Consider the following 27822-nt stretch of genomic DNA (forward strand, 5'->3'; position numbering starts at 1 on the left):
CTCTTATTTCCCATACTTTGTGCATTAATGCAGGGACATCTAAAAGCATGGGTCACTTATCCATATATTTTTTGTTGGGTTGTTATATTAGGCCGGTTTTCTCAAACCACTTACTACTGTCCACTTTACTTAGTGTCCCTTTAGTCCCCAAATACTGAGAACAGCAGGGGAAATGAAAGGAGGGTGCTACTGAACTGAGCTAAGGTTGTCAAATATTACAGCTGCCCCTCCATATCCATGGAGGATTGGTCCCAGGAACACACAAATACACTGCACACCAAAAAACACAGATCAAGTTCCTTAAAAAAAGGAACTTTTCAGTATGTAAAGCTTGAATGCTGCCCAATCGGTTCTGTAGCAGCTGCCTCTTGGTGTACACACAAGGCACAATGTGAGAGGAATGGGAAGCTAAGGTTCATGTGTGCATGTTGCCACCACTTGCCGCAGCCTCAGCAGCTTCTTTGACCTCAGTGGCAACAAGACAGCAGAAAAATGAGTGTCATATGCTGCTTTTTGACTTTTAAAAATATTGTATGTTTACATTTTTCTAATATTGGAACTGTAAAATTATTTTAAATTGACAGGTCAAGAGCTCGCAAATAGAGAAACTACACTATTGTATTTATTATAGGCTAAATTAAGGACTGAGTGAAACACAAAGCATACTCCCCTCCTTAAACCAGTTTCAATAACAGCTTTTAAAAAATGACACCACACAAAACTAGCAGACTGGTACTGAGGTGTATATTTTAAAAGTTAAATAGAACAAAAATAAACTGCCACTTCAAATTCCTAAGGATATTAAGAAAGTTGGTAAACTTTTATTGTGACAAAACTGCAACTTAGAGGGAAGACAGGGAAAAGGTGAAAAGGGAAAATATCTTTAATACAAAAGAGGGAGTGTTGCCACATTTAGAAATTTCCCAGCTGTTTGTTGAAGGCTTGGACCAATTATTAACTCTTATCTGTACTTCAACTAAAACCAACTATTGGAAGCTTGGTTAGAGTCTGTCCTGGGAACATTTCCAACTACATTAGATTTCAGTGTAAGCTCCACTATTCAATGGAACATACCTTTAAACATTTTTGAGATTATGGGTGCTTCACGTTATAAAAAACAGTTCAAACTGATAATGTGCACATTTTGGCAGAAAGTAACCAACACCTGGTGTTCAAAATAGTATCTTGTTGTTTTACAACATCAACAACTGTACAATATTTACAGCAATCCACCAAATACAACTGTGCAAATTTAACATAGAGCCAGAAAAGTGCTCCCTTATTCATTAACTTGTTCAAGAACCCGCTTGACTTTCTTTTAAGAAGGGGAATTGCAATGCACAGATTGTGCAGATTAAGCCTCAATTTGTTCTCTTCTCTTGAGTGCGCCGGTGATGTTAAAACACTTTCCTATTTATTCATCATAATGCAAAGATAACAAGAACTTATCCACATCCATTCCAGCAGGAAAGGCAACTGGTAGCTTCTTCTGCTGAAACAAGAAAATAAAATTTAGATGCTTAAAATCTTGTAGCTTTATTTGCACAAAATATATTCTTCTTTTAAAAAATCTATACTGACAGTCCAAGTTATGCCCAGTGCTTAATATATGTCTTAGTGAAAAACTTCTCCAATGTTTAAAGTATACTGTGCCATTCAGCATAAGCAACCATTTTAAGAAATGCAAAACTACATTGAATGTACAGCTTTTAGAGCGGTGGGTTCTCAAGCTGTGGATCCCCAGGTGTTTTGACCTAAAACTCCCAGAAATCCTAGCCAGTTTACCAATCTGGGTACCCACAGAACCACTGTTTCAGAGGAACAGGCTTATATCTCAAGAACTGAATTGTTTTGGTTAAATCAATGACACCTGTATTTAATTTTTGAGATGTATACACACAATAATGAAACTGGCATTCACTAAACTAAAACTAAAGGCAACGTACTTGTCCTCCAAGCCACAGTGCACAGAACAAATAGTTATAAATTTGATATTTAAATTATCTACTGTATCAACAATTGTTGGAATTCCTTTTCTTTTTTCTCTATTTTTGTTCACTGAATGTCAGCATATATAGTCTAACGCTAGAAAGGGGATGTAAATGAGCAACTAGATCAGTACTTCCCAAACTTATTTGGCCTACCATCCCCTTTCCAGAAAAAAAATATTACTCAGCACCCTGGAAATTATTTTTTTTTAAATTTTTAATAGCAATTAAACAGCAAGATATACGTACCTGTGGCCATCACCACTCCCTTGGATTGCTGCAGTGCCCACCAGGGTGCAGTAACGCCCACTTTGGGAATCACTGAACTAGAGGAACATTTCTTAGCTATAAAATTGGCATCCCATTAATTTATGTTAAAATGCAATACCTTATGCTTATAGCAGATAAATACAAAAATTGTAACTGTCTTTATACCCAGGAAAGCATGTGTTTGGATTAGGCCAAGCACCTGGGCCACATGGTTAAATGTAGAAAAGAAACCTGTCTCCTAATTTAACCATGGCGAAATGTTTTGAGAAAGAACCTGCCTTAGTGGATAAAGAGCCTCCTGGACAAATATGGCAAATAATTGGTTTTAAGGGTTTGAACTGTTTATTTTTAATTCAGCTGTTCATGTTTACTTCCATTTTAATGTTTGTTTATTTTTAGGTTTTAATTGTACTGCATTGGTTTTACTGAGAGCCACTTTGAGTCCCTTTTTAGAGAGAAAAAGTGGGGTATTAATACTAACAAGAAATTGATTGTTTCAATATTTCAGTACAACAAAGAGTTTTAGTAAAGATAATTCCTGATTGCATTTGGAGAAAAATTTGGGGAGGGATGCTTCCTATTCTAGTTGTTTCATGAGATACTGGCATCAATGGCTGATACAGGGACAGTTCCACACTACTGCATCTAAAACAATAAACCTTACCTTTACTTTCTTCTTTTTTATTGGCACAGTAAAGTTCTGAAGATCTTTTTTATTAGCTGGACGGGAACCCTTTTCACATTCGACATCTTCTTGCTTCCTTTTTTTGGCCACGCTTTTTAAAGACTTAAAGGGTTGCGTATTGTCTTTGAGGGCTGTACTAGTCCTTGCAATTGCTGCTCGCGAGAGGATCATCAAAGTGTGGGCAGCCATGCTGACGCTATTTTCACTGCTGGTTTCACTGGCTGGGCTGCAGGCTGGCAGGTCAGGCGTGGCTGGAGGGACCATGATCCGAGGGGTGGTGCTGTCCTCGCTGTACCGCCTGCACGTTGGTGTCCTCACTATATCAAACGTGTCCTCTGTGTGCCTATCCCCCATTCCCGAAGGTGTGCGGGGCACTGGCAAGTCCCCACTTTCGGGCAGTTTACTAGCAGGACTCTGCCTCTGAATGTCATGGAGCATCTCCACTGCTTGCTTAGCCAGAGGACTGGCCAAAGAATGAGATTGGTTGGGAGACTTCGTTTGGTCTTTTTTTGGCTCCTTGGAAGGCAAAACTCCTGAATTCTTGCTATTTGTATTTGTCTGTAGGCCCTGTTTTTTACTCAGTTCTTGAGATGAAGAGGTATTCTTCTCATTCTGATTTTGTTGACCACTGGATAAAGTTTCCACCTCCTGTTTTTGGGGTGTTTTGTCAACATTCCTTTCTAGTTCATTTTCTTTATTTGCTGTCTGCTTCCTTAACACATCGGAGGCCAGACCTGGACTTGAGCCCTTCTTCTCGGGCAGGTTTTCCTTCACGGCAGAACTTCGGTGACTAACATTAGGCTTACATAAAATCCTAGGCAATGTTCTCTCACGTTCCCTCTTGCTAGATTGGATTTTAGTAGATGAAAGCACAGCACTGGGAGAATTTCCAGGGCCCAAAGGATTTTCTGTCCTTTCTTTCTGTGAGACTTGTGTGCTGCCGACTGGAATGGCTAGAGCCTTGTCAAAGAACAGCACTCTTCTGTGGCTCTCATTCTGTTTGGAACTTGGACTGGTGGTATCCACAGCAACAATCTCCAGCTTCTTTTTCGCATCTCCACAGGCATTCTTGTCCAAACTGCCAATTCTAACAAGAAAAATAGTATGGAGAGTTGATACTATTTTTGTAGAACTTCTATTCCACTTTAAATATATATTGTTCACTGCTACAAAACTGTCATGCATTTTAACAAGTAGTACCAAGGTACTTTAAGAAGGGTTAAACCTCTGAGCTGCTGAACTTGCTGACCAAAAGGTTGGCAGTTCCAATCCGGGGAGCAGGGTGAGCTCCCGCTGTTAGCACCAGCTTCTGCCAACCTAGCAGTTTGAAAATATGCAAATGTAAGTAGATCAATAGGTACTGCTCCGGCAAGAAGGAAACGGTGTTCTATACAGTCATGCTGGCCACATGACCTTGGAGGTGTCTACGGACAACGCTGGCAATTTGGCTTAGAAATGGAGATGAGCACCAACCCCCAGAGTCGGACACAACTAGCTTTAATGCCAGGGAAAAATCTTTACCTATTTCATCTTCTGAGATTTTCAAATAGAACAGTTCAGCTTTGCTAAAATTATAGGGGTGAAAAGAGAAATTATCTACACACATGACATTCATGAAGTGGTGTAGACTTGTTTTTAATTCAGTCTCCGCTGCAGTGTTGCTTTCAAAAGGAACATGCAAAGCAGACAAGAGAGGACTGCCTTTAGAAACCAAGTGGGAGTTGTCTCCTAGGCCAGTATTTTAATCTAAAAAAGTGTCTTCAGATAGAAAGGGAAGAGAACACGCAACAACAAATAGGTAGAGGAGATATCTGCTTTCCTTTTCTATCCTCATTTAAACATTAATACCAGGAGCACATATGCTACTATTTAAAAAACCTGGAGTTCTCTAAACAAAAAATGGAAGACAACAACAGGTGGATAGAATCCTCTATCCACTATATATGCCTCTTGCTACAAGTAAAAAATTCAAAGCCTACTGCAACAGTAAAGAAAACAACAAAAACAAAAGCTTAATATACATGTACACTTGATTCCAAATGCTTCCCCTCTACACAAGAACAATGCAGTCATCACGTTTATTTTTATCAGCAACCCCCACAACCAAATTGCCTAAGATGATGTATCTGTGGTTAGCCAGCTCACACATTTCTCCACAGGGATGCTGAGAACAGAGAGCAGGTACAGTGCCTAAAATGGATCTCAACTAACCTTTGCGCTCGGGAACCAGGACAATTTAGAGGTTCTGATCCACTCATCACTAGCTTTCCTAGAATATCAATATGAAAAACAAATGGTTAATTAAAAACAAAAACAAATAAGGTTTCATTTCCATTCCCTTTCAATAGTTCTCTTCAGGTAATTTCATTGAAAATGACAAATCTAATGAACTATGCACTTTCTGCCACATTGATTTTAACTTGTAGAATTAAGAAGTGTCCATAGAGACAAAGCAAGATTAGCCAGGATAATCTACCCCTGCTTTCCTTTACATAGCATTAACACCAGCTTACCTGTGTTTGACTTATTTTTTGGGATCCTCTGAGACTTAGGAGGGAGAGGTAGTTTAGGAATGCCTCCACTGCCTAAAGATGTCTGTATTGGCAGATGCAGAATCTTGGAAAAGCAAAAGAAATTTGGGTGAAGCTCTTCATGAAACATATTGGCTCATGAGTGACACTGTGGAAACTGAATGGTAGCATTTACCTGCTGGGAAGGATCTGAAAATGCATTTCCACCTTGTCCCAGGATAGATACAGGAATCATTCCCACCATGCCCTGCAGCACAGGCTGTACAGGAGAAGCAATTATAATGGCAGAACCTAAAAATGAATGGATTCAGGAAAACGTTCAGTAAGAGAATCTCAGTTCTCCATTCTCAATTGTTTAGAGAGCCAAATCTGCTCAACTTCAGCAGGAAGGCTGTTATGCCCTCAGATCAGCTTCTGATCTTTTAGTGAGATTAAGCAGGTCTGGACCTTTAACCTACTGGTACGGCAGACGACCAGGGATCCATCTATAAACGGTTTTAAGCTCTTCAGAGGAAGAGAAGGACAAGAGAAACAGATGCTCTAAACAGACAGAATGCTAATCACATTACTGCCACTAAGCTAAGACACCTAGCTGTTAAGAACCACAACACACAGAAACAAAAAGATGAATGGTATATTCCTTAAGGATTGGCTTCAATAAAGCTTCCATATAATCTAGCTTTCCTTTGCTGTGTGAAGAGTCATGTGTGATATGAGTTTTCCAAATATAGCGACGGAGTTAATTTCTAACTCATACTTGTTATCAAATGCTGTCACATGTAGTTTTTACACACCAGAAACTCTTTCCCTCTCTCTTAATTAATATAATACTCATTTCCAATTGGCCATAATGACATGATTTCTTCTAAACTGAAGAAGTTTCTTCTTCAGCCCACAATATCTAAGTGCTAGCTTTTAAAAAACATTAAGATGGTCTTCTATTACTAATACTACCACAAATATCACTTGAGGTTATTAACCAACAGTTACCATGTGGAAAGTTTGGAGACATTGGTGGATTCATGGTAAACAAGCCATTTGTTCTGGGAGGAGTCCGTAATGGCTGCGGTGTTGAGATTTGTGATGCAAGAGATGTTGAACCACTAGGCAACATGACTAAATTGGATGGAGTAACACTTGTACTCAAAGCTGCCGGTTCAGTCATACAAGTGGCAATATAAACACTGTTGGAGTTGGTAAAAGGTGTAGTTGTTGCTGGCATCAGCTGCATAATTCCCCCATCCTTGGCAACATTTGATGCTCCAGAAATAGAAAAAACAGTACACTCTTCATTCTCTACATTGAGTTTCCTTGCAGCCGAGTCTTGAGGTCCGACAAGGAGAAGATTCTGCTCTATCAAACCTGCATCCGCAATTCTTTCACTCTCTTCTGAAGATACACATTTGGATGGTACTGTTATCTTGGCTGGTGATTTAGCTGGAGAAGACAATATGATAGTTGGCATGTTTTTCCCCGTGATGCTGGAAACAGCATTGTTCAGTTCAGTCTCTGATGAAAGGAATGGATCATCGCTGATAATAATTTTAAGAGAAACTATACTGGAGGGATCAACGCTTGTGGCTTGAGTGCTAGATGAAATACTAGCACCAACTTTGTTACCTGGACTTGATTCTCCCATTGGTTCTACAGTAGGAGAAGGGCACAAGGCGGATGAGGTAGAATGATTTTCTGTAGGGCTCTCACTGTCAGAAGCCAGAAAAGCACCGTCAGTATCTGTCTTTGTAGAAGATGATGGCTTCTGTATGTCTACCTGGGACATCCCCGAATCCTCTGTCTGCATTTGGTGTTCAGGACAAGACTCGTGATGGTCAGGCTGATCATTAGAATGAAGAGAGTTGGAAGTATCTACAACTTCCAGCTGGACCTCTATTGAATCTGGATCATATGTATTCCCAAGTGCTGTGGTAGAATCAGATTCAATTTTCTCCTGGCTTTGACACTGAGAGAGAACAGGGTTGCTTTGATTTTGCTTGTCAGGTTCAGGAAACACAGCTGATTGTTCACTTATCTGCTCCATACTTTTCACAAATTCTGCAGAATGACTAGGAATGACTATATCAGTTCTTGTTAAAATTTCACTGTCCCCAGTTCGTGGAGGAATGAGCAATTCTGCATTTGTTTTTTCAGATGATATATTATCTGGTACTGAAATACACTTAGTGTTATCAGAGAGTGGTATCTGTGGAGTAACTATGTGATCATACTGCAATTCAGGTGAGGTTTGAATATCCTGGCGTAACGAGTCCTTCCCTATTCTGCAGTCTCTTATTGCAGTTTCTTGTTGGTTATAAGATCCTACATGGTGGCCACCACTGAACTCCATGTGAGTAACGTGATTATCTACAGATTCAATGGTACTTTGACATTCGTATGTTTCTGCTTCAGCTGAAACACTGTTGCTTGTCTCCTTAGCACTCCCAAGGAATTCTCCAGTGACTACCCCTTCCATCTTAAAGCGTTCTTCCAAGGTCCCATTGCGACCACTACAATCAGCCTTTAGGATGCTTGCCTCTTTGGAATCGTCTCCTGGGTATGACAGGCACCCTTGGGGATTATCACCTACAAAAGAACAATAGTTTGAAATGGAATTGTAATGGCAACTGTAATGGATTGGTCAGTTTCCTAACTGACAACATGTCATTTAATCAATATATTTTTCAAAAAGGTAACAGGAGTAACAGATGTATTTAACCTGAGAGCCTTGAACTGAAAATTGAAACTTTTGGCTTTCATCTTGCTAGGCCTGTCTGGTTAAGAAAAGACTGGGCAGGTTCCCAACCCCAAAAAGCCCTTTGCTCTGAACTTGGCCAGTTCCTTGGGGTAGGCAGCACATGAACAGAGAGTGCTTTTTGTGTGATACCCACTTATTGAAAAGCAGGAACCTGTGCAAACCGAGCAAAGTCCATGTTCTTAGACTATATATGTCAAAAAGAGTGTAATTTTCTCATTGGCCAGACAGATCATGAGCTGATGCTAGCGGCTAGAGATAACTATTAAACCATTGGTTTAAAAAGACTCCATCTGTTCCTCTTACAATTAGGCTAAGCATCCACATGCATGTGCACCATGATTTTATATTTTTTGCTTTCTTGTAAGCCTGAAAACCCCTGCTCTTGATCCAGGAAACATCTGGTCATTTTTACCTATACTTGAAGCTTCTGAACCTCTTAATCCCTGACCTGACGGTAACAAGCTTACCATATTCCTTAATTTAATTACTTTTGATTTGCAGTGTTCTTAAGGCAACAATAGCACAGTAATTGTGGATTCTTTTGTTAATATGTAAGGAATCTTTAGACAGAGAAACCTTATAGTATTTCCTCCTCAAACAAAGGGTAAAAAAGCATTAAAGACTTCTGGGAAGAAAGGGGAAGTGACCTCTACTGGCAGACAGGAAGCAAAACACCTTGACACTAAGGGTTTCCTGCACCACAAGGTTTCCCCTGTCCCTAACTGCTCTATATACTATTGTTGATTCTTCTTCACTTTCCAACATTATGCAGACTCAAAAGGTCAAGCAACCCCTTCCTCTATTTATGGGCAGTACAGGACATGCCATATATACTCATGCATACGTTGAAAAATGTTAGTTAAAAAATCAACCACAAAAACATGGTTTAACTTATCCATGGTCAATGTAAGTAGTTAACTTTAAGTTTTAACAAAAAGAAACTACCCCCTTCTCTAAGTAGAGTGGCAAAAAGTATGAACATAGTCTGTCCTGGGAGAACTAAAAGTAACACTGACTCCTTCTACTCTCTCAGTTACTGCACCACTTCTTATCTTTTTATGCAAAACCCCATAATTTTGGTCCCAAAACCTGCCCTCAATTTATACATGAGGCTGACTTGGACACAGGAATATATTTTAACTTAATATGCACAAACTGATCCCCAGCAGCATTAGAAAAGAGAAACACCAGGCCGAGGCTCAAAAGCTATCTAAATGTACTACAGACTTGTTATCAGGATGGCATTTATTTATTTACCTTATTTATATCCCACCTTTCTCTACCCCAAGGGAGACTCAAGGTGGCTTATAAATGGCACTTGTACAGTGCCTTGGGCATAAAAACATAAACTTGAAATAAAATCTGATTAAAATTGATACATACCTAAAAGAATAATTAAAATACATTCCAATGTTAAGACACATCATCCAAAAACAATGTCTAAAGCTGTTCCATAATCAATTATACAATTTCCTGTTAAAATTATTGCACTGCGCTATTTTTCAAAGGCCTACTCCCAAAGCTAGGTTTTTACTCTCCTTCTAAAGGCTAGGAGGGAGTGGGCTGATCTATTATCACTAGGGAGGAGTTTCACAGCCAAGGGACCACCACGGAGAAGGCCCTGTCTCTCGTCCTCACCAGTCGAGCTTGTGAAGAAGGTGGGATCGAGAGCATGGCCTCCCCAGATGATCTTAAACTCCGAGGTGGTTCATTTCAGTTCTGAAGTCAAAACAGTCATTCAAAGCTATTTTATGGGCAAGAGAGATCAAAATCTGTTGAACAAGTTAAGTGTTGAACAAGTGACAGTATCTTTAGGCCAAGTGAAGATTGCCAGTTCTTGGAGGTTATAAATTAAGCTGATTTGCAATTTGCGCATATGTATCTTTACACAGAAATCCCACCTACTTAATTGGATGATTTTGTCATGTGTAACCCTGATGATTTTAGCATACGTCTATACATTACACATCTGTTGAAATTCTATTTTGGGATGTGAATTAAAAAAATAAAGCAAGTTACCACTCCTAAAACCAGAGAAGAATTTTCTATATATCAAAGGAAGCTTGTTCTTAAAAAGAAACCAGAAGCTCCTTACCAAGCTCTTTTGTTGCAATATAACATTCAAGTGCTTGTAAGTTTTCTTCATCCACCAAGATTGTATTTTCTACTTCTCCATTCTGTGTAGAAAGACCATGAGTAGCATTTCTATTCACCTTCGTTTTACCTGTTGATAAAAGGAGTAAATGTTAGAACAAAAAAATTTCAGGTTCTAAGAACTGCCTTTACAGAGAAGTTACGAGTGGGACCTTTGATGCCTTTCATAGCAAGTGCCTCTAAGACAAGCCATTTCCCTGTGAAAAAAACCTACCTTTTCTGTCCAAAATATATGGGGGGGGGGAATACTATGAAAAAATATGGGGGAAAGCCTCCCATACCTTTTAGGGGGCATATTAGGGGCCCTTAGAATAATATTGGAAGGGTCTGGAGGCTAAATATAGCACACAGCACATTTATTAACCATGGACAAAAGGAAGCAGGAGAGAGTGTTCAGAAGTCCACCATTTTCCCCATCTAACCAAAATCTAAGTGTTGTCGACGGCTTTCATGTCCAGAATCACTAGGTTGTTGTGCATTTTCTGGGCTGTATGGCCATGTTCCAGAAGCATTCTCTCATGACATTTCGCCCACATTGTGAGATAACTTACAACCTCTGAGGATGCCTGCCATAGATGTAGGCAAAAGGACAGGAGAAAATGCTTCTGGAACATGGCCATACAGCCCGGAAAATACACAACAACTCAAAATCTAAGTGTTTTAGATATTCTGCAGTGCACTCTGTACAAACCTATGCAAAAGTTGGTCTCACTGAGTTCAGTGGGATTTTCTCACAGATAATTGAATACAGTTTTCCCCTTGAGCTTAGGATAAAATAAGGAACATTTCATACCAAAATCAAATACATCAAACAGCCCTTGGAATGCGGGATCCGACTCAGTTTGCTCCAGAATCTCATGGATAGCTTCCTCAGTCATGTGAATTTCACCCTGCTAAAAGGAAGTATATAAATATAATTACATATTCTGTCAGCTTGTAATGTGACACTTGGAAACGCAGTCTGAAAGTCAATACAGAAAATAAGATCTAATGCAAAATTCAGAAAGGAATTTTTAAAAGGCACTCTTTCCCTAACAAAAGTAGCACCATCTCTAAAAGGCTTGCCATCACTGGACTAGGGGAACAGGACTCCCATGAAAGTGAAAATAAAGAAACTGCTTTTTTACACCTGAGAGTACCTCTCTTTAGGAATGTCTAGATCTTCCAGCATTACTCTATGGTCAATGTCTGTGCACTGTTTCTGACTCATGCCTTGAAAGAATTTCTGACTTGCGGCAATGCTAAGACAAACCTATCACTAGATTTTCTTAGTAAGACTTGCTTTTGCCTTCCTCCTGAGGCTGAGAGAGTGTGACTTGGCCCAGTAACTTTCCATGGCTGACCAAGGATTTGAACCCATCTCCAGTCATAGTCCAAGGCTTAATCCGCTACCACTGCCTTCTCCCACATACCAAGTATGAAGCATATTTTATATACCAGAAGTTAGCTGATATCAGGCTTTGAAACCTTACCTGAAGGTTAAGGAATTCATCAATTGAAGACTCTTGTATTGCTGGGCCACTCTCTGCTTGCTTCACAGCCTGAGAGATATTACCATCACTGGAAAAAACAATTATAGGTATTTAGCATGTTTCAGAAATTTCCTAGGGATCTGAAAAGGTGTAAAGTAAAATATGTTACCTGCCCAAGAATTTGTTAATATTTTCAGCAAGCTTCTCCTGGAGACATTTGTTGCTTAGAATTTTCTCTCTGGCATTTTCAATAATCATTTGCTAGAAAATGCATTGAAAATTGTTCAAAGTTGTGCTTTTATAATGACCAAAACAGAAACATCAATTTTGTCTGTATTCAAATAATATCTTCTCAGATCTTTGAGGACTTCCATTTCTTTAGCAGTTCATAATCACATGTTAGACAGAAATATCATAAACATTGCCTTACATAGCTCACATGAAAGTAATCCTTCTAGTCAAGGTTTAAGAATATAGTTAGTCTTACACCTTCAAATAAGCCTAAAAGGAGAGTGCAGAAGAGCTACTTTCCTGCCAATGGTATTTGTTAACTATAAAGTAATCGGAGACTAAATTACTTCTGGCAAAGTTCAAACTACACTCTCATTTTACATGTTAACTTTATATTGACAAGAAATGGACATCCAGGACTTTGCCACATGAAAGCCACTATTACGTGGCATTTTCACAACAAGAGATAGTGGCAACTTCTCGCTATTCTCACCTTAACCGCTATAGGCCTTATAAAACTACAACTCCCAGGATCCCATAGCGCTGGCATGCTGCCACAGAAACACTCAGACCTCATCACAGAAATTAAATTATTCCCATATGCATTTTTAAACCAATATTTTTCATATCAATGTATAAAAGTGGCATGACTATGTAAAATATTAAAAAGGGATGAAAAATATAAGAGGAGGAAAATATTCTGCAGCTTTTCAGAAAACATCTTACAGGAAGGCCGCTATCCATAAGTTCGAGCTGCTCACTTTCCTCTTCCATGGGTGAGCTTTCTTCTTCTGGTGTGAGGGAATCCTGTGAGTCACAGTTAGATGACTGTGATTCAGATGACACTAAGGTTTTTTTCTTCTGGGAGTCACTGAAATATTTTATATTTTTAAAGGAAAGGAAATATATGAAGTTAGAACAAATAATAAATTGCCGAAGCTATACTTCACATCATCTATTTATTTATTTTATTTATTTCATACATTTATATCCCGTCCTTTTCACCCCTCGAGGGAGACCCGGGGCAGCCTCACAATCAACAACCATTAGATGCCAAACACAACAATTCTAATAACAGCTACAATTAAAACAAATAGTTAAAACATCAATTATATATACATCTATTTAAAATTACATAAATTCAAAGTCATAATCCGAGGTCTGTCCACTATCAATCACATAAATCATTTTCATTATTAGCGCTGCATCTGCTGCTCTAATGTCTGGTTCCACAACCATGTAGGAGGGAGGAAGCCAACCTGATTTCGTTAGGGAGGACATTCCACAGACGGGGGGCCACCACTGAAAAGGCCCTGTCTCTCATCCCCACCAATCGTTCTTGAAAGGGTGGTGGAATCAAGAGCAAGGGCTCCCCTGATGATCTTAACCTCCGAGGTGGATCATAGAGACAGATACATTTGGACAAGTAAGCTAGGCCGGAACCCTTTACGGCTTTATAGGCTAAAGCCAGCACTTTAAATTGCACTGGGCAGCAGACTGGCAACCAGTGGAGCTGACTGTTGTGACTCAGCTGGACTATAGGATTGACTCTGATGAGGAAACAGGGGTTCAGGTTCAGAATCTCCCCGAAAGGTCTGTAACTTTGGAAGATGAGGAACAAAGAGTGCATGTTAAGTTTCCCACAGGGAGGGTTGGTGTTGATGACTCCGAAACTACTGAGGCCAGCCAGGTGCACATTGACTTGGGAAAGCCCGGGGCTGTGGCGCAGACGGGAGAGCAATGAGTCACTGACCAGGAGGTCATAAGTTCGAGGCCCGCTCGGAGCTATGTTTGTTTGTCTTTGTCCTGTGTTTAAAAGGCATTGAATGTTTGCCTAATATGTGTAATGTGATCCGCCCTGAGTCCCCTTCGGGATGAGAAGGGCGGAATATAAATGATGTAAATAAATAAATAATAAATAAATAAAGGAGGATGGAATGTTCTCAGCCTGATAATGAGTCTCAGAGAAATAGCGAGCAAGCTGACCTTGAGATGAGCTTGTTAGATCGAGCAGTTTGGAATTGAGGGTACGCCGTAGTACTAGAACTGCAAACAGGTGGGGGGAGCCAAGAGGGCAAAGGAATGCTTTCATGTTTTGCAAAGATTGTTAAAAAGGGGACGTTTGGGAAAAAGGTGTTGTCAAAGCAACTTTCTTTCACAGGAGAAGCAAGCTCTAGTTTTCCTAGTATTCTAGTATTTCAAGATTATATTTTGTAACTGACTTTTGAGATTTCACTTTTGCTTTTTGAAGAACTTTTAACTATCTATTTTTAATAAACTGAAAAGGCTTAAACCTGCTGTATAGTTTGTGTGTCAGAGCAAGGTGAATCAGGGCTGAGGTGCGACATTGACGCAACAAGGGGGGTGGTATGCTCCCTGTATGTCGCTCTAATGAGCAATCTGGCTGCCGCCCGTTGGACTAACTGAAGCCTTTGAACAGTCTTCAAAAGCAATCCCAGGTACCACGTTGCAGTAATCTATTCGGGATGTAATAAGAGTGTGGACCACCTTGGCCAAGTCAGACTTCCCAAGGTACAGGCGCAACTGGAGCACAAATTTTACTTGTACAAAAGCTCCCCTAGCCACCACTGAGACCTGGAGTTTCAGGTTCAATGATGAATCTAGGATTACTCCCAAGCTGCAAACCTGTGTCTTCAGGGGAAGTGTAACCACATCCAGCACAGACTGTAACCCTATGCCTTGTTCGGCCTTTTGACTGACTAGGAGGACCTCTGTTTTGTCAGGATTCAATTTCAATTTGTTAGCTCTCATTCAGTCCAACACAGCTGCCAAGCATTGGTTCAGGACCTGAACAGCCTCCTTAATAACTGGTGAGAAGGAGTGATATTGGACATAATCTGCGTACAGGTAGCATCTATTCATGTCTCTTACAGTAAGCATTCTATAACAGCAAAATCTAACAAACTAGAAGGGAATGAGAAAACTAAAGGGAAAAAATAACACAAAAGAGCGGAGAAAAGGAACAAAATCAATCTAGTGCTGTTAAGAAATGATCACATGGTATTTCCTTATAGAACCAACTATGGACTCCATTCCAGCAGAAATTATGAACAAGTTATCTAAGAGATTATACTTACTTTTTCCTTTTTACAGGAGACATCACATTTGAAGGAAGCTTCCGTTCTTGAAAGGTAGAAACCAAGTTCAGGGAATCTGCTTTAAAAAGAAGAACTATGTAACACACATACTATTTCTACTATTTCTACTTACGGTTCTCAAGATATAAACAATGGTCTTCCTATTATCATAGCAAAGACAATGATAAAAAGAACCATCTTTAAGATTAACATATGTGCCACATAGCCAAATCTCTTAAAATTGCAAAATGAAGGACAATGACATTATGTGGTTGCTTTCAGAAAAAATACCTCATGAACTCTTTCTTCTCAAAACCAAATTAGTAATTTGCAAAATTGTAAGAGTTTAGACTATGTTCTGCTTTCAATTGAAACAGGGTTTCAACTCTTCCCACATTTTAGTAATAGAAAACAAATCTCATTACTGATGCTCAATGACAGTCATGTGAATTTCTCGCAATTTTCATATTAAAAAATATTTAATGCTTTTATCATGTCAGAAGCGACTTTAGAACATATTCTGTGCTAACCAAGGTGGCCAACTGCAACATTCACACTTGTTTCAAACAGACAAGAGTTCTTTCTCCCACCCTGGATATTCTACAGATATATAAACCCCATTTGCCAAGTTTCCAGCAGACACCACAACCTCTGAGGATGCCTGCCATAGATGTGGGTAAATCATCAGGAGAGAATGGAACACGGCCATATAGCCCGGAAAACTCACAGCAACCCATTATTTAAAAGTTTAAACTTACCATTAACATGGCTTTCCTGAACCTGAGCCTGATGTATAATTGAAGAACCCATTTTAGTTTGAGACAAACTTGGAGTTACGACTGATTTAAGAATAACTTGTGTGGCTGTCATTGGAGTAGAATTCAGTGGTCCTGGAGGATGAACAACAGATGACACCCCTAAATTTGATGACGACTGCTGAAGACACCTCTGTTTTTTCATATCTGCAATCGCACATCTTGTGCGGCCTAAAAGAAAAAAGTTCATTATAAAATTAGCCAAGAGCTCATCTAAAGAGGTAGCCAGGTCACCTAAGATCGATCTTTATTTTGCTGAGGTACAACTGTAAAGCTGCAATCAAATTAACTGTTTCCTCATAATTTGAGTAAGTTTGAGCTAATAAACGTAACTGTGACTTAACTACTGTTTTTATTACAACAAAAATAATCTGAAAGGTAAGGAAAATGTTTAAGTTACCTGCTAATTTAAAGATACGTGGTGCTTGCTAAGTATATTTACATCAAGAACCACAGACTGGTTAAAAAAAAACCCTAAAGGTAAAATCACTCCTCTTCACCCCATATAAATACATATAACAGTGGAAAACCATTTGGTCCATTAGATATTTTCAACGGTAGCTCCCATAGTTCTTTGCTATTGACCATTTTGAATGCAAGCTTATGAGAGTTACAGATAAAGGGTTCCTCATTTACATAGACTACAGTTTTTATTAACTTGTGTTACATTGTTCATTGTAGAGGTTTTGTGGAGACATCACACCACATTAAAGCTGTCACCCTAAATCCATAGTTTAACACTAGTTTCCCTTAATTTAAGGTTAAAGATACTTTATTCCAAATAAACATTAGGCCTTTCAGTGTTGAATTCAGATCACAAAATATAGATGACTTGTGATACATACTCCGTTGATGAGCAGCAAATCCACTAGACATCTGCATGGTCCTACAAAAAATAAATAAATCACAAATTCAAATTAGAATACATAGCATCACATATATAGAAAACTTATTTGTGTTTCAAATGAACTAGTTAGATTATAATGATATAGTACTCTAGTTTCTCTTCAGATCAAATACATGTTATAGTAATGCATACATTTGGATGAAACAAATGTAGAAGAAAGGAATTAATGATTAATAATGAATACCAATTTATAATGTTGTCACTGATTTTGTGTACTTTTCAATACTGCATACTGGATCATTAAGATCAGTTTCCAGTCATTGAAGTTCACATTTTTATATACAGTATATAGTTTGGGGAAATCTGAAGCAAGTACTACTGCACTGATTAAGACTATTACAATATCTCTCTGGCACTTCAGTTAGTACAACTTATCTGACAAATCTTCAAACTCAATTTTATAAAATTTGGCACACTGTGGATTTTAGTCCAAAAACCCACTAAAGTATATAAAAACCTCACTACAATGAGCATTGGAATTTAAACACTGTGAAGAAACTCTAAATACAAGCAGACTATTTATGAAACATGGGCTAATATTTGTATTTCAATTACCTGATTTGTGAAAGTGTGTAGTCTAACTTTTTCCATAAGGATGACATCATTGCTGGGACATCATTTGTTGCTTCTTTTAAAAGAATAAAATTTGACCAAAATTAGTATCACATTTTAAAAACAACTTTTATTGAAAGTTCTTTAATCAAATCACACAACTAACCATGAAATATAGAAGTCTTTGAAGAAATGGACTGATCTTCTCTGGAAATAGATTTTACTAATTTCAATGGAAGTTATCTTCTATCATCTATATTATTTGCAGGGTATGTTATCAACAGACATAACATTTCTCAAATTTAAATTTTATATTCAGAATTTTTGTTGTTATTTTATTAACAAGAAAATTTTTGCTTTCAGATAGCAACTCTGTTGTAACCTATAGTGGTGCCAATTTTTGTGCAGCAGCACTTAGAATCTGCCGGGTGATAACTGGTACCACAAGTTAGCACTCTAACTTATCAGTAAATTGAAACTATAAATGTGTTGTCAAAGGCTTTCATGGCCGGAATCACTGGATTGATGTGAGTTTTCTAGGCTATGTGGTCTGCTGCTACATTCAGCAAAGGACAAGAGGGATCCTCGCACCACTGCAGGAGTTTATCGTATACCATGCAGCTGTGGACAAGTCTACATAGGGACCACCAAACGCAGCGCCCAAATACAAATCAAGTAACATGAAAGGCACTGCAAACTAATTCAGCGAGAGAAGTCAGCCATAGCAGAGCACTTGATGGATCAACCTGGACACAGCATATTATTTGAGAACACAGAAATGCTGGACCACTCTACAACCACCATGTCAGATTACACAAAGAAGCCATTGAAATCCACAAACATGTGGACAATTTCCAAAAAAAAAAAAAAAAGAGGAAACCATGAAAATGAACAAAATCTGGCTACTAGTATTAAACAATTCTAAAATCAGGACAGTAAATAAAGAGCAACACTCTGAAAACAGGGGAATTCCAGACAGGAAACAATCAGGGCCAGCTAACACCACCCAACAAAGGATTCCCCAAGCAGGAAGCAGCCAGGCCTTGAAGCTGTGAGGCTATTCAATGCTAATCAAGGTGGCCAATTGAAACATTCACACTTTCTACTACCCTGGACATTCCACAGATATATAAAACCCACTTGCCAAGTTTCCAACAGACCTCAGAACCTCTGAGGATGCCTGCCACAGATGTGGGTAAATGTCAGGATAGAATGCTTCTGCAAAATGGCCATACAGCCCAGAAAACTCACAGCAATCCAGAAACTATAGATATTTAGTGCTCCCATTCCCTAGTTCCCTAGGCCTGGGCTTGACTTTACCCCTCTCCTTAAGCTCCTTCATACCGAATGGTCCTATCCATCTCTCCAGATTCTCTTCCTTTTTCATTTCCTTCAAGCCTTGTGTTTTAGCCTTTAAATATACCGCTGTATTCTAGCTTTTAGCCTAGACTCTAAAGATTCTAATGCTTTTATGAGACTGTACCCCACTCTCCTTATTTTGGTCTATAACCTTAATAAAGATCTGTTTGTTTGTTAACTGTTTTCAATTTTGGATATTGTAAATAGCCCCAAGTGTACTGGCAGTTGAATTATATAGTAACTAGCTGTGCCCGGCCACGCGTTGCTGTGGCGAAGTCTGGTGGTATGGGAAATAAAGTATTGAGGAATTGGTGGTAGTTAAGGTCAAGGATAAAGGTTTTCCCCAGACATTAAGTCCAGTCGTGTCTGACTCTGGAGGTTGGTGCTCATCTCCATTTCTAAGCCGAAGAGCCGGCGTTGTCCATAGACTCCTCCAAGGTCATGTGGGATGACTACATGGAGCGGTGTTACCTTCCTGCCGGAGCAGTACCTATTGATGCACTCACATTTGCATGTTTTTGAACTTCTGGGTTGGCAGAAGCTGGGGCTAACAGTGGGGGCTCTCTCCGCTCCCCCAATTCAAACCTGTGGCCTTTCGGTCCAGAAGTTCAGCAGCTCAGCGCTTTACCACGCTGCGCCATCAGGGGATATTATTTCCTAAAGGTTGTGAATATACAATATTTCTGATTGGTTTTTTTTGTTTGTTGGAGGCAAGTATGAATGCTGCAATTAGGAAAAATGATTAGGATGTAATGGCCTTGCAGCTTTAAAGCCTGGCTGTTTCCTCCCTGAGTGAATTTTTTGTTGGGAGGTGTTAGCTGTTTTTGTAGTCAGTGTTTTAAATTCATTGTGATATTTTAGTGGTAAATTTGTAAATACAGTACAGTAGAGTCTCACTTATCCAACATAAACGGGCCGGCAGAACGTTGGATAAGCGAATATGTTGGATAATGAGGAATTAAGGATAACCCTATTAAACATCAAATTAAGGTATGATTTTACAAATTAAGCACCAAAACATCATGTTAGACAACAAATTTGTCAGAAAAAGTAGTTCAATACGCAGTAATGCTATATAGTAATTACTGTATTTATGAATTTAGCACCAAAATATCACGATATATTGAAAGCATTGACTACAAAAATGCGTTGGATAATCCAGAACATTGGATAAGCAAGTGTTGGATAAGTGAGACTCTACTGTAAATACTACATAGCATTACTGCGCATGGAACTACTTTTTCTGTCAAATTTGTTGTATAATATGATGTTTTGGTGCTTAATTTGTATAACGATTACCTAATTTGATGTTTAATTGGCTTTTCCTGAATCCCTTCTTATTATCCAACATATTCACTTATCCTGCTGGCCTGTTTGCGTTGGATAAGTGGGACTCTACTGTATATTTCTAATCTTATATTATCTGCTCAGAACTGGATTATCTGAGGCCCCTTCTTCACAGCTGTATAAAATGCACACTGAAGTGGATTATATGGTAGTGCGGAGTCAAGATAATCCAGTGCAAAGCAGATAATATAAGATTATAAATGGGTTATATTGCTGTGTTGAAGGGCCTTGAGTCTACACTGCCATATAATCCAGTGCAAATTAGATAATCTGTGGAAGAAGCCTAAGTGAGGCCTAAATCTGCCTGTCCCCTGACTGAAACCTGGCTGTCCCTTGGCTGGTTGCTAGGCAACCAAGTGGGCAGAGATTAGCCCTCTAAACTGGCAGCAATTGGATAAAAAAAAATTATTGCTCTCCCTCTAATTAGGACTTTCTTTTTCTTTTCTTTTTGTTGTATCAACCTTGAGGCGTGGATGATGGATTGTGTTGTCAAATTTTGAGGTTGGGGGGCCTGTACTTTTGTTGTTTTGTGAATTGCCGTGATGCCATCACTCTTTTATATATATAGATGTAATAAATAATCTAAGTACTCTTAATAGGCCTAGCTTTCTTGTATTCTAAATATATTCTTTTTATAAAATTCTAAAAATATATTCTAAAAATCACAGTGTTCACAATCACCAGCAGCACTTGCTTAAGATAGAATTAAAAGTAAATTATAATGTACATTGTCTGAATACATGTGCCTTCAAGTCACCTGCCGACTTATGGTGGTTATGCCAGCTCCTTCAGTAGAAAGATAGCCTACAGCCCCTGGTTTTCTTGATGGTTTCTCATCCAAGAACTGGGATATACCCTGCTTAGCATCCAAGATGTATGTGATGGGATCTAGTGTCTCTAGGATATTTAGCCCCATTTTATGGTTTTACAGGAGCTAAATACCCGATCCACCATCTAGTTAGACAGTAGTGTTTCCTTTTTTAAAAAAATCACTTGTTTGATTTTGGCAGTTTAAAAAATCTGCTGTATTTTTTTAAAACTAAATCAGTGTAATGTAATAGAAACTTGGCACATAAGAGTCAATATTTCTCTATCACTTCTCATGCACTATGCAACATCTGAGGCCTTGCTTAAGTGTGTTCACTAACTGGCTGGGTCTTTTTCACTGGCATAGACAATGAAGAATGGCTTCTTCAAGAATTGATATGTCTTTTTATTCAAATTAGCTTTTGTCCTGCTCTGAAATACATGCAGGGTACAAATTAAGTAAATTTAATATAACTTTACATGATGAGTATGTCCTCTCAATACTAGCTAAATGCAAGCAATAAAACTTGTATCTCTTGTATAACTTGTATCTCATAATTCCTTTACCACACTTACCTTTTGATTTCATTGCTATATATTCATTCAGAATGGTGATTAAGTTTTTTCCAAAAAGAGACTAAGGAAGAGAAAACAATATTAAATGACAGAATATCTAAAGATAATGTATTATGGAAGTCTGGCATATCAAAAGGATAGCAGCCACTATGAGTCTCTTTCGGGAGAGATAAAGTAGGGTATAAAATATAATAATAATAATAATAATAATAATAATAATAATAATAATAATAATAATAACAACAAATTCCTTTGGTACCACAATGGTCAAATGGTGGAGGTGCTCCTTTTAATTCTAAATTCAAATAGAAATTATACATGGTTCTTAAAAATATAGCAAGACTCAGAATCATATACAAATTGATAACTACTTATCTCATAAACACATACTCACCAGTAGACAAGCTGGGACAAAGCCTTCTCCTGTACAGTGTTCTGCATATTCTTTTAAATCTGAACTTTCCAATATAAATGACCGGCATGTGGCCAAAAGCCTTTCTTGTTGTAAATAGCCTGCAAGAGATAAAATGTTTTCCCCCTCTTGTCTATATCAAAATGATAAAGGATAAAAGATAAAATAATGAAAACCAATATAGGCTACTCACAGCAAACAAGGCATTTATAGTAAAATTCCAGAAGTAATAAACATCACAAATATCAATGATACATAAACAGTAGCAATCTAGATCATTGTTCAACAGTTGTCAGATAGGTAAATAGGAAGCACCACATGAATCCTCAGTGGCGAGGATATCTCATAACTGCTGAACAAAATAGAAATAAGGTCGAACATTGTGAAAGCCACCCACTGTATGGCTATCAGCCCCCTCCCAGTAGACTCAAGTCAAGGAGAAGCTTCATGAGAACCACCACTCCTCTTGATGTTCCCCCAGCAATAGCAAGGGTGTCCCTCTGGGCAGCTAAACCAGGCAATCCCAAATGGACGGCTCCCCATGAGGGTCTGCCTCCAGGGGCAAACCAAGAATGGGCAACTTGGAAATCCCTAAATAGACTGAGAAGCGGAGTGGGCAGATCAAAAGACAGCCTGGCAAGATGGCACTATCTGGAGGAATCCTCCACCTTGTGTGACTGTGGAGCAGAACAAACAACTCCTCGTATGTATGCTTGTCCACAATGCCCTGCCTCATGCACGCAGGAGTTGTTCAAAGCTACAGACAATGCGATTGCTGTTGCCCACTTTTGGTCTAAAACTATTTAGCTGTTTGTGATTCCTTTATTTTATTGCTTTTAAACTTATTTATTATGCAATGCTTTTGACACAAAATAAATAAATAAATAAAACAAAATGCCTCTGGGGGGCATCTACTCCAGCATGCCAAAATCTGACTGGCAGTTGTCATCCAGGGGACCTTTTCATCGGCTGCCCAAAGACTGTGGAACAACCTGCTGGAAGAGGTCTAACAGCTAGATCAGCTGTCAAAATTCAAGACACAACTGAAGACCTATTTTTTTTGGTAGGCCTATCCAGTTGGTTTTAAAATGTGAATTTTAACTTTACATTTTATTACTATTGGTGCCAATTTTTGTTTTGTTCATTTTAAGACATGCATTTTAATAGTATTACATTCTATCTGTGTGTTTTAGCCATGTTGTTAACCTGCCTAGAGCCATGAGGAGAGGTGGCCACATTTTTTAAAAAATTATTAAGCATGAATTCTCAGTGGTTAGACCATCTCATAACTGCTGAACAAAATGCCAGCTTTGGACTTAACATTTCCTGAATTTCAAACAAAGATTAGGACTCCCCCATATATCTGTTCAAAAGAAACTATCGTCAATCAAAGCTATTGTTTCTCCACAATACAAATTAACACATGATAACTCTGATCACTATTACAAATAAGGAATACGAAGTACCGGTGTGATGCTTACAATAAGCTGTTTCGCCCCTAGTGATAAATCCACAAGTATCAAAGTTCCCTACTAAGGTTCACAATTTGGTTCAGACCACTTTACGGCATGCATGGGCAAACTTTGGCCCTCCTGGTGTTTTGGAATTCAACTCTCACAATTTCTATTGGCTGTTAGAAATTGTGGAAGTTTAAGTCCAAAACACCAGGGGGGCCAAAGTTTGCCCATGCATGCTTTAAATCATTATTCCACAAGTATTGTGTATAAAATTACTTAGGGGCTGTGTGTATCAGGTAATGAATTTTGTGTTCAGATTCAAAGATGTCTATGAAAACATTCCAAAATCCAACATGCCTCTGGGTGCTGGGCATTTTGTGTAAGAAGAGATACTCAACCAACACACCCAGAGAAACCTAAAATGAGAAAAGGAGCAACAAGGAGCCATGTCCTACTCACAAGATACATCCACACTGGGCATTTAATTCAGTTTAAAATGGGTATTGAAGAAAATGACTTCACTGCGCAGATGATTGCAGAAAGAAAATATGGGGACTATATACAAACCACAAAACACTGGTGTTCATGGAGAGCTTCTTTTGTATGCTTTTGTGGGGGAGTTGGACCTCTTCCACACAGCTAAATAAAACTCAAATTTTTCTGCTTTGAACTAAAATATATGGTAGTGTGGACTCAGATAACCCAAGGCCTTTCCACCCAGCCATATAAACCAGAATACCAAGGCAGAAAATCCCACAATATCTGCTTTAAACTAGGTTATCTAACGCCTTAAATCAAGAAATAGTTTTCTAAGATCTACAGAAATACTCGCAGGAACACCTCAGCAAGTGAGAGTCCAAAAGTAGCAGGCTAAAACCCGGAACTTCAATCAGTGGCTGATGCCGGATGAGAGACTCCCTCCTGGGCACACAGAAGACTGGGCGACTTGGAAGGTGCTGAACAGACTGAGCCTGGCACCACAAGTTGCAGAGCCAACCTTAAGAAATAGGGCTACAAAGTGGAGTCCACAACAAGAGCAAACCACAGACCACCTATTGCAACACAGCCTGAGCCCTGCCACATGTGCTATGGAGGACCTTCTTACAGCAACACCAGAGGCACTCCAAGTGGCCAGCTACTGGTCAAAGGACATTTAGTATAATGCCAAGTTGTTGTTGCGGTTTTTTAAACTTTGTGTTTTCAAATACAGTAGAGTCTCACTTATCCAAGGTTCTGGATTATCCAAGGCATTTTTGTAGTCAATGTTTTCAATATATCAAGATATTTTGGTGCTAAATTCGTAAATACAGTAATTACAACGTAACATTACTGCGCATTGAACTACTTTTTCTGTCAAATTTGTTGTATAACATGATGTTTTGGTGCTTAATTTGTAAAATCATAACCTAATTTGATGTTTAATAGGCTTTTCCTTAATCCCTCCTTATTATCCAAGATATTCGCTTATCCAAGGTTCTGCCGTTTAGCTTGGATAAATGAGACTCTACTGTACATTACAACTTGTACCCTTGGTTCGCTTCTGACACAATAAATAAAATAACTGTTATCTGAGTCCACACTGCCATATATTCCAGTTCAAAGCAGCTAATGTGGGATTTTATTCAATTGTGTGGAAAGGGCCTCGGGGCCCTTCTGGACAGGCCCTATATCCTAATAATATAACTTTTAATAATAACTTTATTTTTATACCCCGCCCCATCTCCCCGAAGGGACTCGGGGCGGCTTACATGGGGCCTGGCCCGATAAAACAAACAAATAACAGTAACAAAGCAATAAAACAATTATCCCAGTAAAAAAAACATCAACATCAATAAAAACAATCATTAAAATCAACAAGCAGGATACAGTATTAAAAACAGGAGACTAAGTCGTAGATCCCAGGCAAAGTGCAGAGTGTTACGAAATGGGGAAAGGAAATTTCAGTTGAATGGACAATAAAGTGCGGTATAATGGATCTGCTCCCAGGTTTTCTGTTTATCCCAGATTATCTGGCAGTGGGGACTCATATAATCCGGTTTAATGCTGAAAACCTGGGCTCAGATCCTGGGATATAGGACCTGTCTGGAAGGGCCCTCAGATAACCCAGTCCGAAGCAGATATTGTGGGGTTGTCTGCCTTGATAGTATGTGTGGAAGGGCCCTTGGTTTCCCGGCCGCCGCAGTTTGAAGCTCGCCTCGAACCGCATTAAATGGCCAGTGTAGATGGGGCCAGAACAGCTCCCTTACCGAGTACCAGGCGGGCGACGTCTGACGGCAGCAACATGGCGAGGAGGAAGGGGGAAAGAGGGTTTCCCCGCTCCTTCTGGGCCCTTCACTCGAGAAAAGGCGCCCAAAATAGTCTTCAGTTACTTCAGCTTCCTCCGCCCAAAGACTTCCGGGAGCAGAAACGACAACAATCGGGATTCCGCTTCCGGTGTGGGCGGAGCTAGGAGGGAAACGCGGGAAAGAGGGGGAAGTTGACACCTCCTTCCACCTCGGTCAGGAAAAGAAGCCTCGGCGCGAGTTCTCTATCAGGTCAGGTTCTCTATCAGATCTGTCAGAATGAATGCAGCCTGACAGGGCTTCAAACCAGGCACGGGCCAACTTGGGCCCACCGGGTGTTTTGGACTTCAACTCTCACAATTCCTAACAGCCTCAGGCCGCTTCCTTTTCCCCCTCAGCCGCTTAAGCGGCTGAGGGGGAAAAGGAAGCGGCCTGAGGCTGTTAGGAATTGTGAGAGTTGAAGTCCAAAACACCCGGTGGGCTCAAGTTGGCCCATGCCTGCTCAAAGCTATTGGATTTTCAGTATGGCATTTGAGTTCTCTGGCAGATGAATCTCAGGATTCCCCAGCCTTCAGTCATGGGAGCTGCATTAAGGCTATTTAATCCTGGGATTCATAGTTTGGAGAGGCCCCAGCAGAGACCTTGCAAAACTACAATTCCTTCTGATTATATGGCACTAAGGCATGGCAATGCTGCATCGATTCTACAATCTCTTCCTCCGCCACCTTTCCTTCTTCACACTTGCCATATTAACCCTCCCTTGTGTGACTTAAGTCTCACTTATCCAAGCTAAACAGGCCGGCAGAACCTTTGATAAGCAAATATCTTGTATAATAAGGAGGGATTAAGGAAAAGCCTATTAAACGTCAAATTCGGTTATGATTTTACAAATTAAGCACCAAAACATCATGTTATACAACAAATTTGACAGAAAAAGTAGTTCAATCACAGTAATGTTATGTTGTAATTCAGGGGTCTCCAAACTTTTTAAACGGGGGCAGTTCATGATCCTTCGGACTGTGGGAGGGCCGGACTATAGTTGGCCACCGAACAATAATTAATAATAATAATAATAAAAGAGGGTTGAAAGAGACCCTTTGGGCCATTGAGTCCAATCCCCCTCTGCCTTTGTGCACTGAAAGCACAAGCAAAGCACCCCTGACAGATGGCCACCCAGAATCAATGTTAATAATAATAATAAAAAGGCTTGGAAGAGATCCCTTGGGCCATTTATTCCAACCCCCTTCGGCCTCTGTACACCAAAAGAACAAGCAAAGCATCCCTGACAGATGGCCACCCAGAATCAATGTTTAATAATAATAATAATAATAATAATAATAATAATAATAATAATAATATAATAAAGAGGCTTGGAAGAGACCCCTTGGGCCACTTAATCCAACCCCCTTCTGCCTCTGTGCACCAAAAGAACAAGCAAAACATCCCTGACAGATGGCCACCCAGCCTCAATGTTAATAATAATAATAATAATAATAATAATAATAATAATAATAATAATGGTTGTAAGAGAAGAAGAGACCCCTTGGGTCATTTAACCCAACCCCCTTCTGCCCTTGTGCCATGGGGGCCGGATAAATGGCTTTGATGGGCCGCATCCGGGGACCCCTGTTGTAATTACTGTATTTATGAATTTAGCACCAAAATATCATGATATATTGAAAACATTGACTACAAAAGTGGCTTGGATAATCCAGAAACTTGGATAAGCGAGGCTTGGATAAGTGAGACTCTACTGTAATAATAATAATAATCTTTATTTATAACCTGCCCTATCTCGCCAAGGGGACTCAGGGCGGTTTACAACAGATATCAGGAAACATTAGATGCTGTGAGAAGCTGAACAAAGACAAAAATAACCAACCCCACCAAATCCCAAAAAACAAATCCACATCTACATCAAAAATAATAACACATTATTTATTTATGTATTTATTTCCAGCATTTATACCCCGCCCTTCTCACCCGGGGGGGACTCAGGGCGGCTCACAACAGTTGGCAGCATTTAATGCCAAGAACATAATAATAAAACAAAAACAGTACATATCAATTAAAACTATAAAAATACATCATTAAAATACATTATAACGTTTAAAACATATGTAAATT

The 27822-nt window shown here is 39.2% G+C and overlaps 2 protein-coding genes across 8 annotated transcripts in view; one reads left to right on the plus strand and one right to left on the minus strand.

Annotated features, from left to right (window-relative positions):
- Positions 1 to 730: 730 nt before the first annotated feature.
- Positions 731 to 25826, minus strand: LOC100561473 (protein NPAT). Of its 4 annotated transcripts, none has more exons than XM_062974608.1 (18): positions 25660 to 25826; positions 21939 to 22057; positions 21545 to 21605; positions 17459 to 17531; positions 16842 to 16882; positions 15940 to 16167; positions 15182 to 15257; positions 12810 to 12954; positions 12022 to 12113; positions 11853 to 11940; positions 11174 to 11273; positions 10322 to 10450; positions 6465 to 8054; positions 5650 to 5765; positions 5457 to 5559; positions 5155 to 5212; positions 2923 to 4030; positions 731 to 1492 (listed from the first exon to the last, which is right to left on the minus strand). In XM_062974608.1, the coding sequence occupies exons 1-18, from the start codon at positions 25694 to 25696 to the stop codon at positions 1415 to 1417; spliced, it is 4242 nt and encodes a 1413-aa protein (XP_062830678.1). In that variant the 5' UTR covers positions 25697 to 25826; the 3' UTR covers positions 731 to 1414. The 4 variants fall into 4 exon arrangements, with proteins under 4 accessions (XP_062830678.1, XP_008120420.1, XP_008120416.1 ...); XM_008122213.3 differs by having other exon boundaries at positions 11174 to 11270; positions 15182 to 15260; XM_008122209.3 differs by having other exon boundaries at positions 15182 to 15260.
- The window catches only part of atm (ATM serine/threonine kinase), an 86965-nt gene continuing 84966 nt past the window's right edge, over positions 25824 to 27822 (plus strand). For 2 of the 4 annotated variants that reach the window (XR_010004067.1, XM_062974606.1), the window contains exon 1: positions 25828 to 25947. The gene's annotated coding sequence lies outside the window, so the exon portion shown is untranslated. Of the gene's footprint in view, positions 25948 to 27822 lie in introns of all 4 variants that reach the window. The other 2 variants (XM_062974604.1, XM_062974605.1) reach the window with 2 other exon arrangements.

This window comes from Anolis carolinensis, chromosome 3 (genome assembly GCF_035594765.1).
Source record: "Anolis carolinensis isolate JA03-04 chromosome 3, rAnoCar3.1.pri, whole genome shotgun sequence".
Classification (NCBI taxonomy): Eukaryota; Metazoa; Chordata; class Lepidosauria; order Squamata; family Dactyloidae; genus Anolis; species Anolis carolinensis.

What these genes read in the sequence shown, in the direction of transcription:
- LOC100561473 (XM_008122209.3), bottom strand. Translation starts at nt 25,696, where the DNA reads ATGTTGCTGCCGTCAGACGTCGCCCGCCTGGTACTCG. An exon ending in ATTTGCTGCTCATCAACGGA is followed by an intron (nt 16,168 to 16,841) that starts GTATGTATCACA and finishes TTTTTCTTTTAG; the next exon opens with GCCGCACAAGATGTGCGATT. An exon ending in TTTCAGATCCTTCCCAGCAG is followed by an intron (nt 5,560 to 5,649) that starts GTAAATGCTACC and finishes TGCTTTTCCAAG; the next exon opens with ATTCTGCATCTGCCAATACA.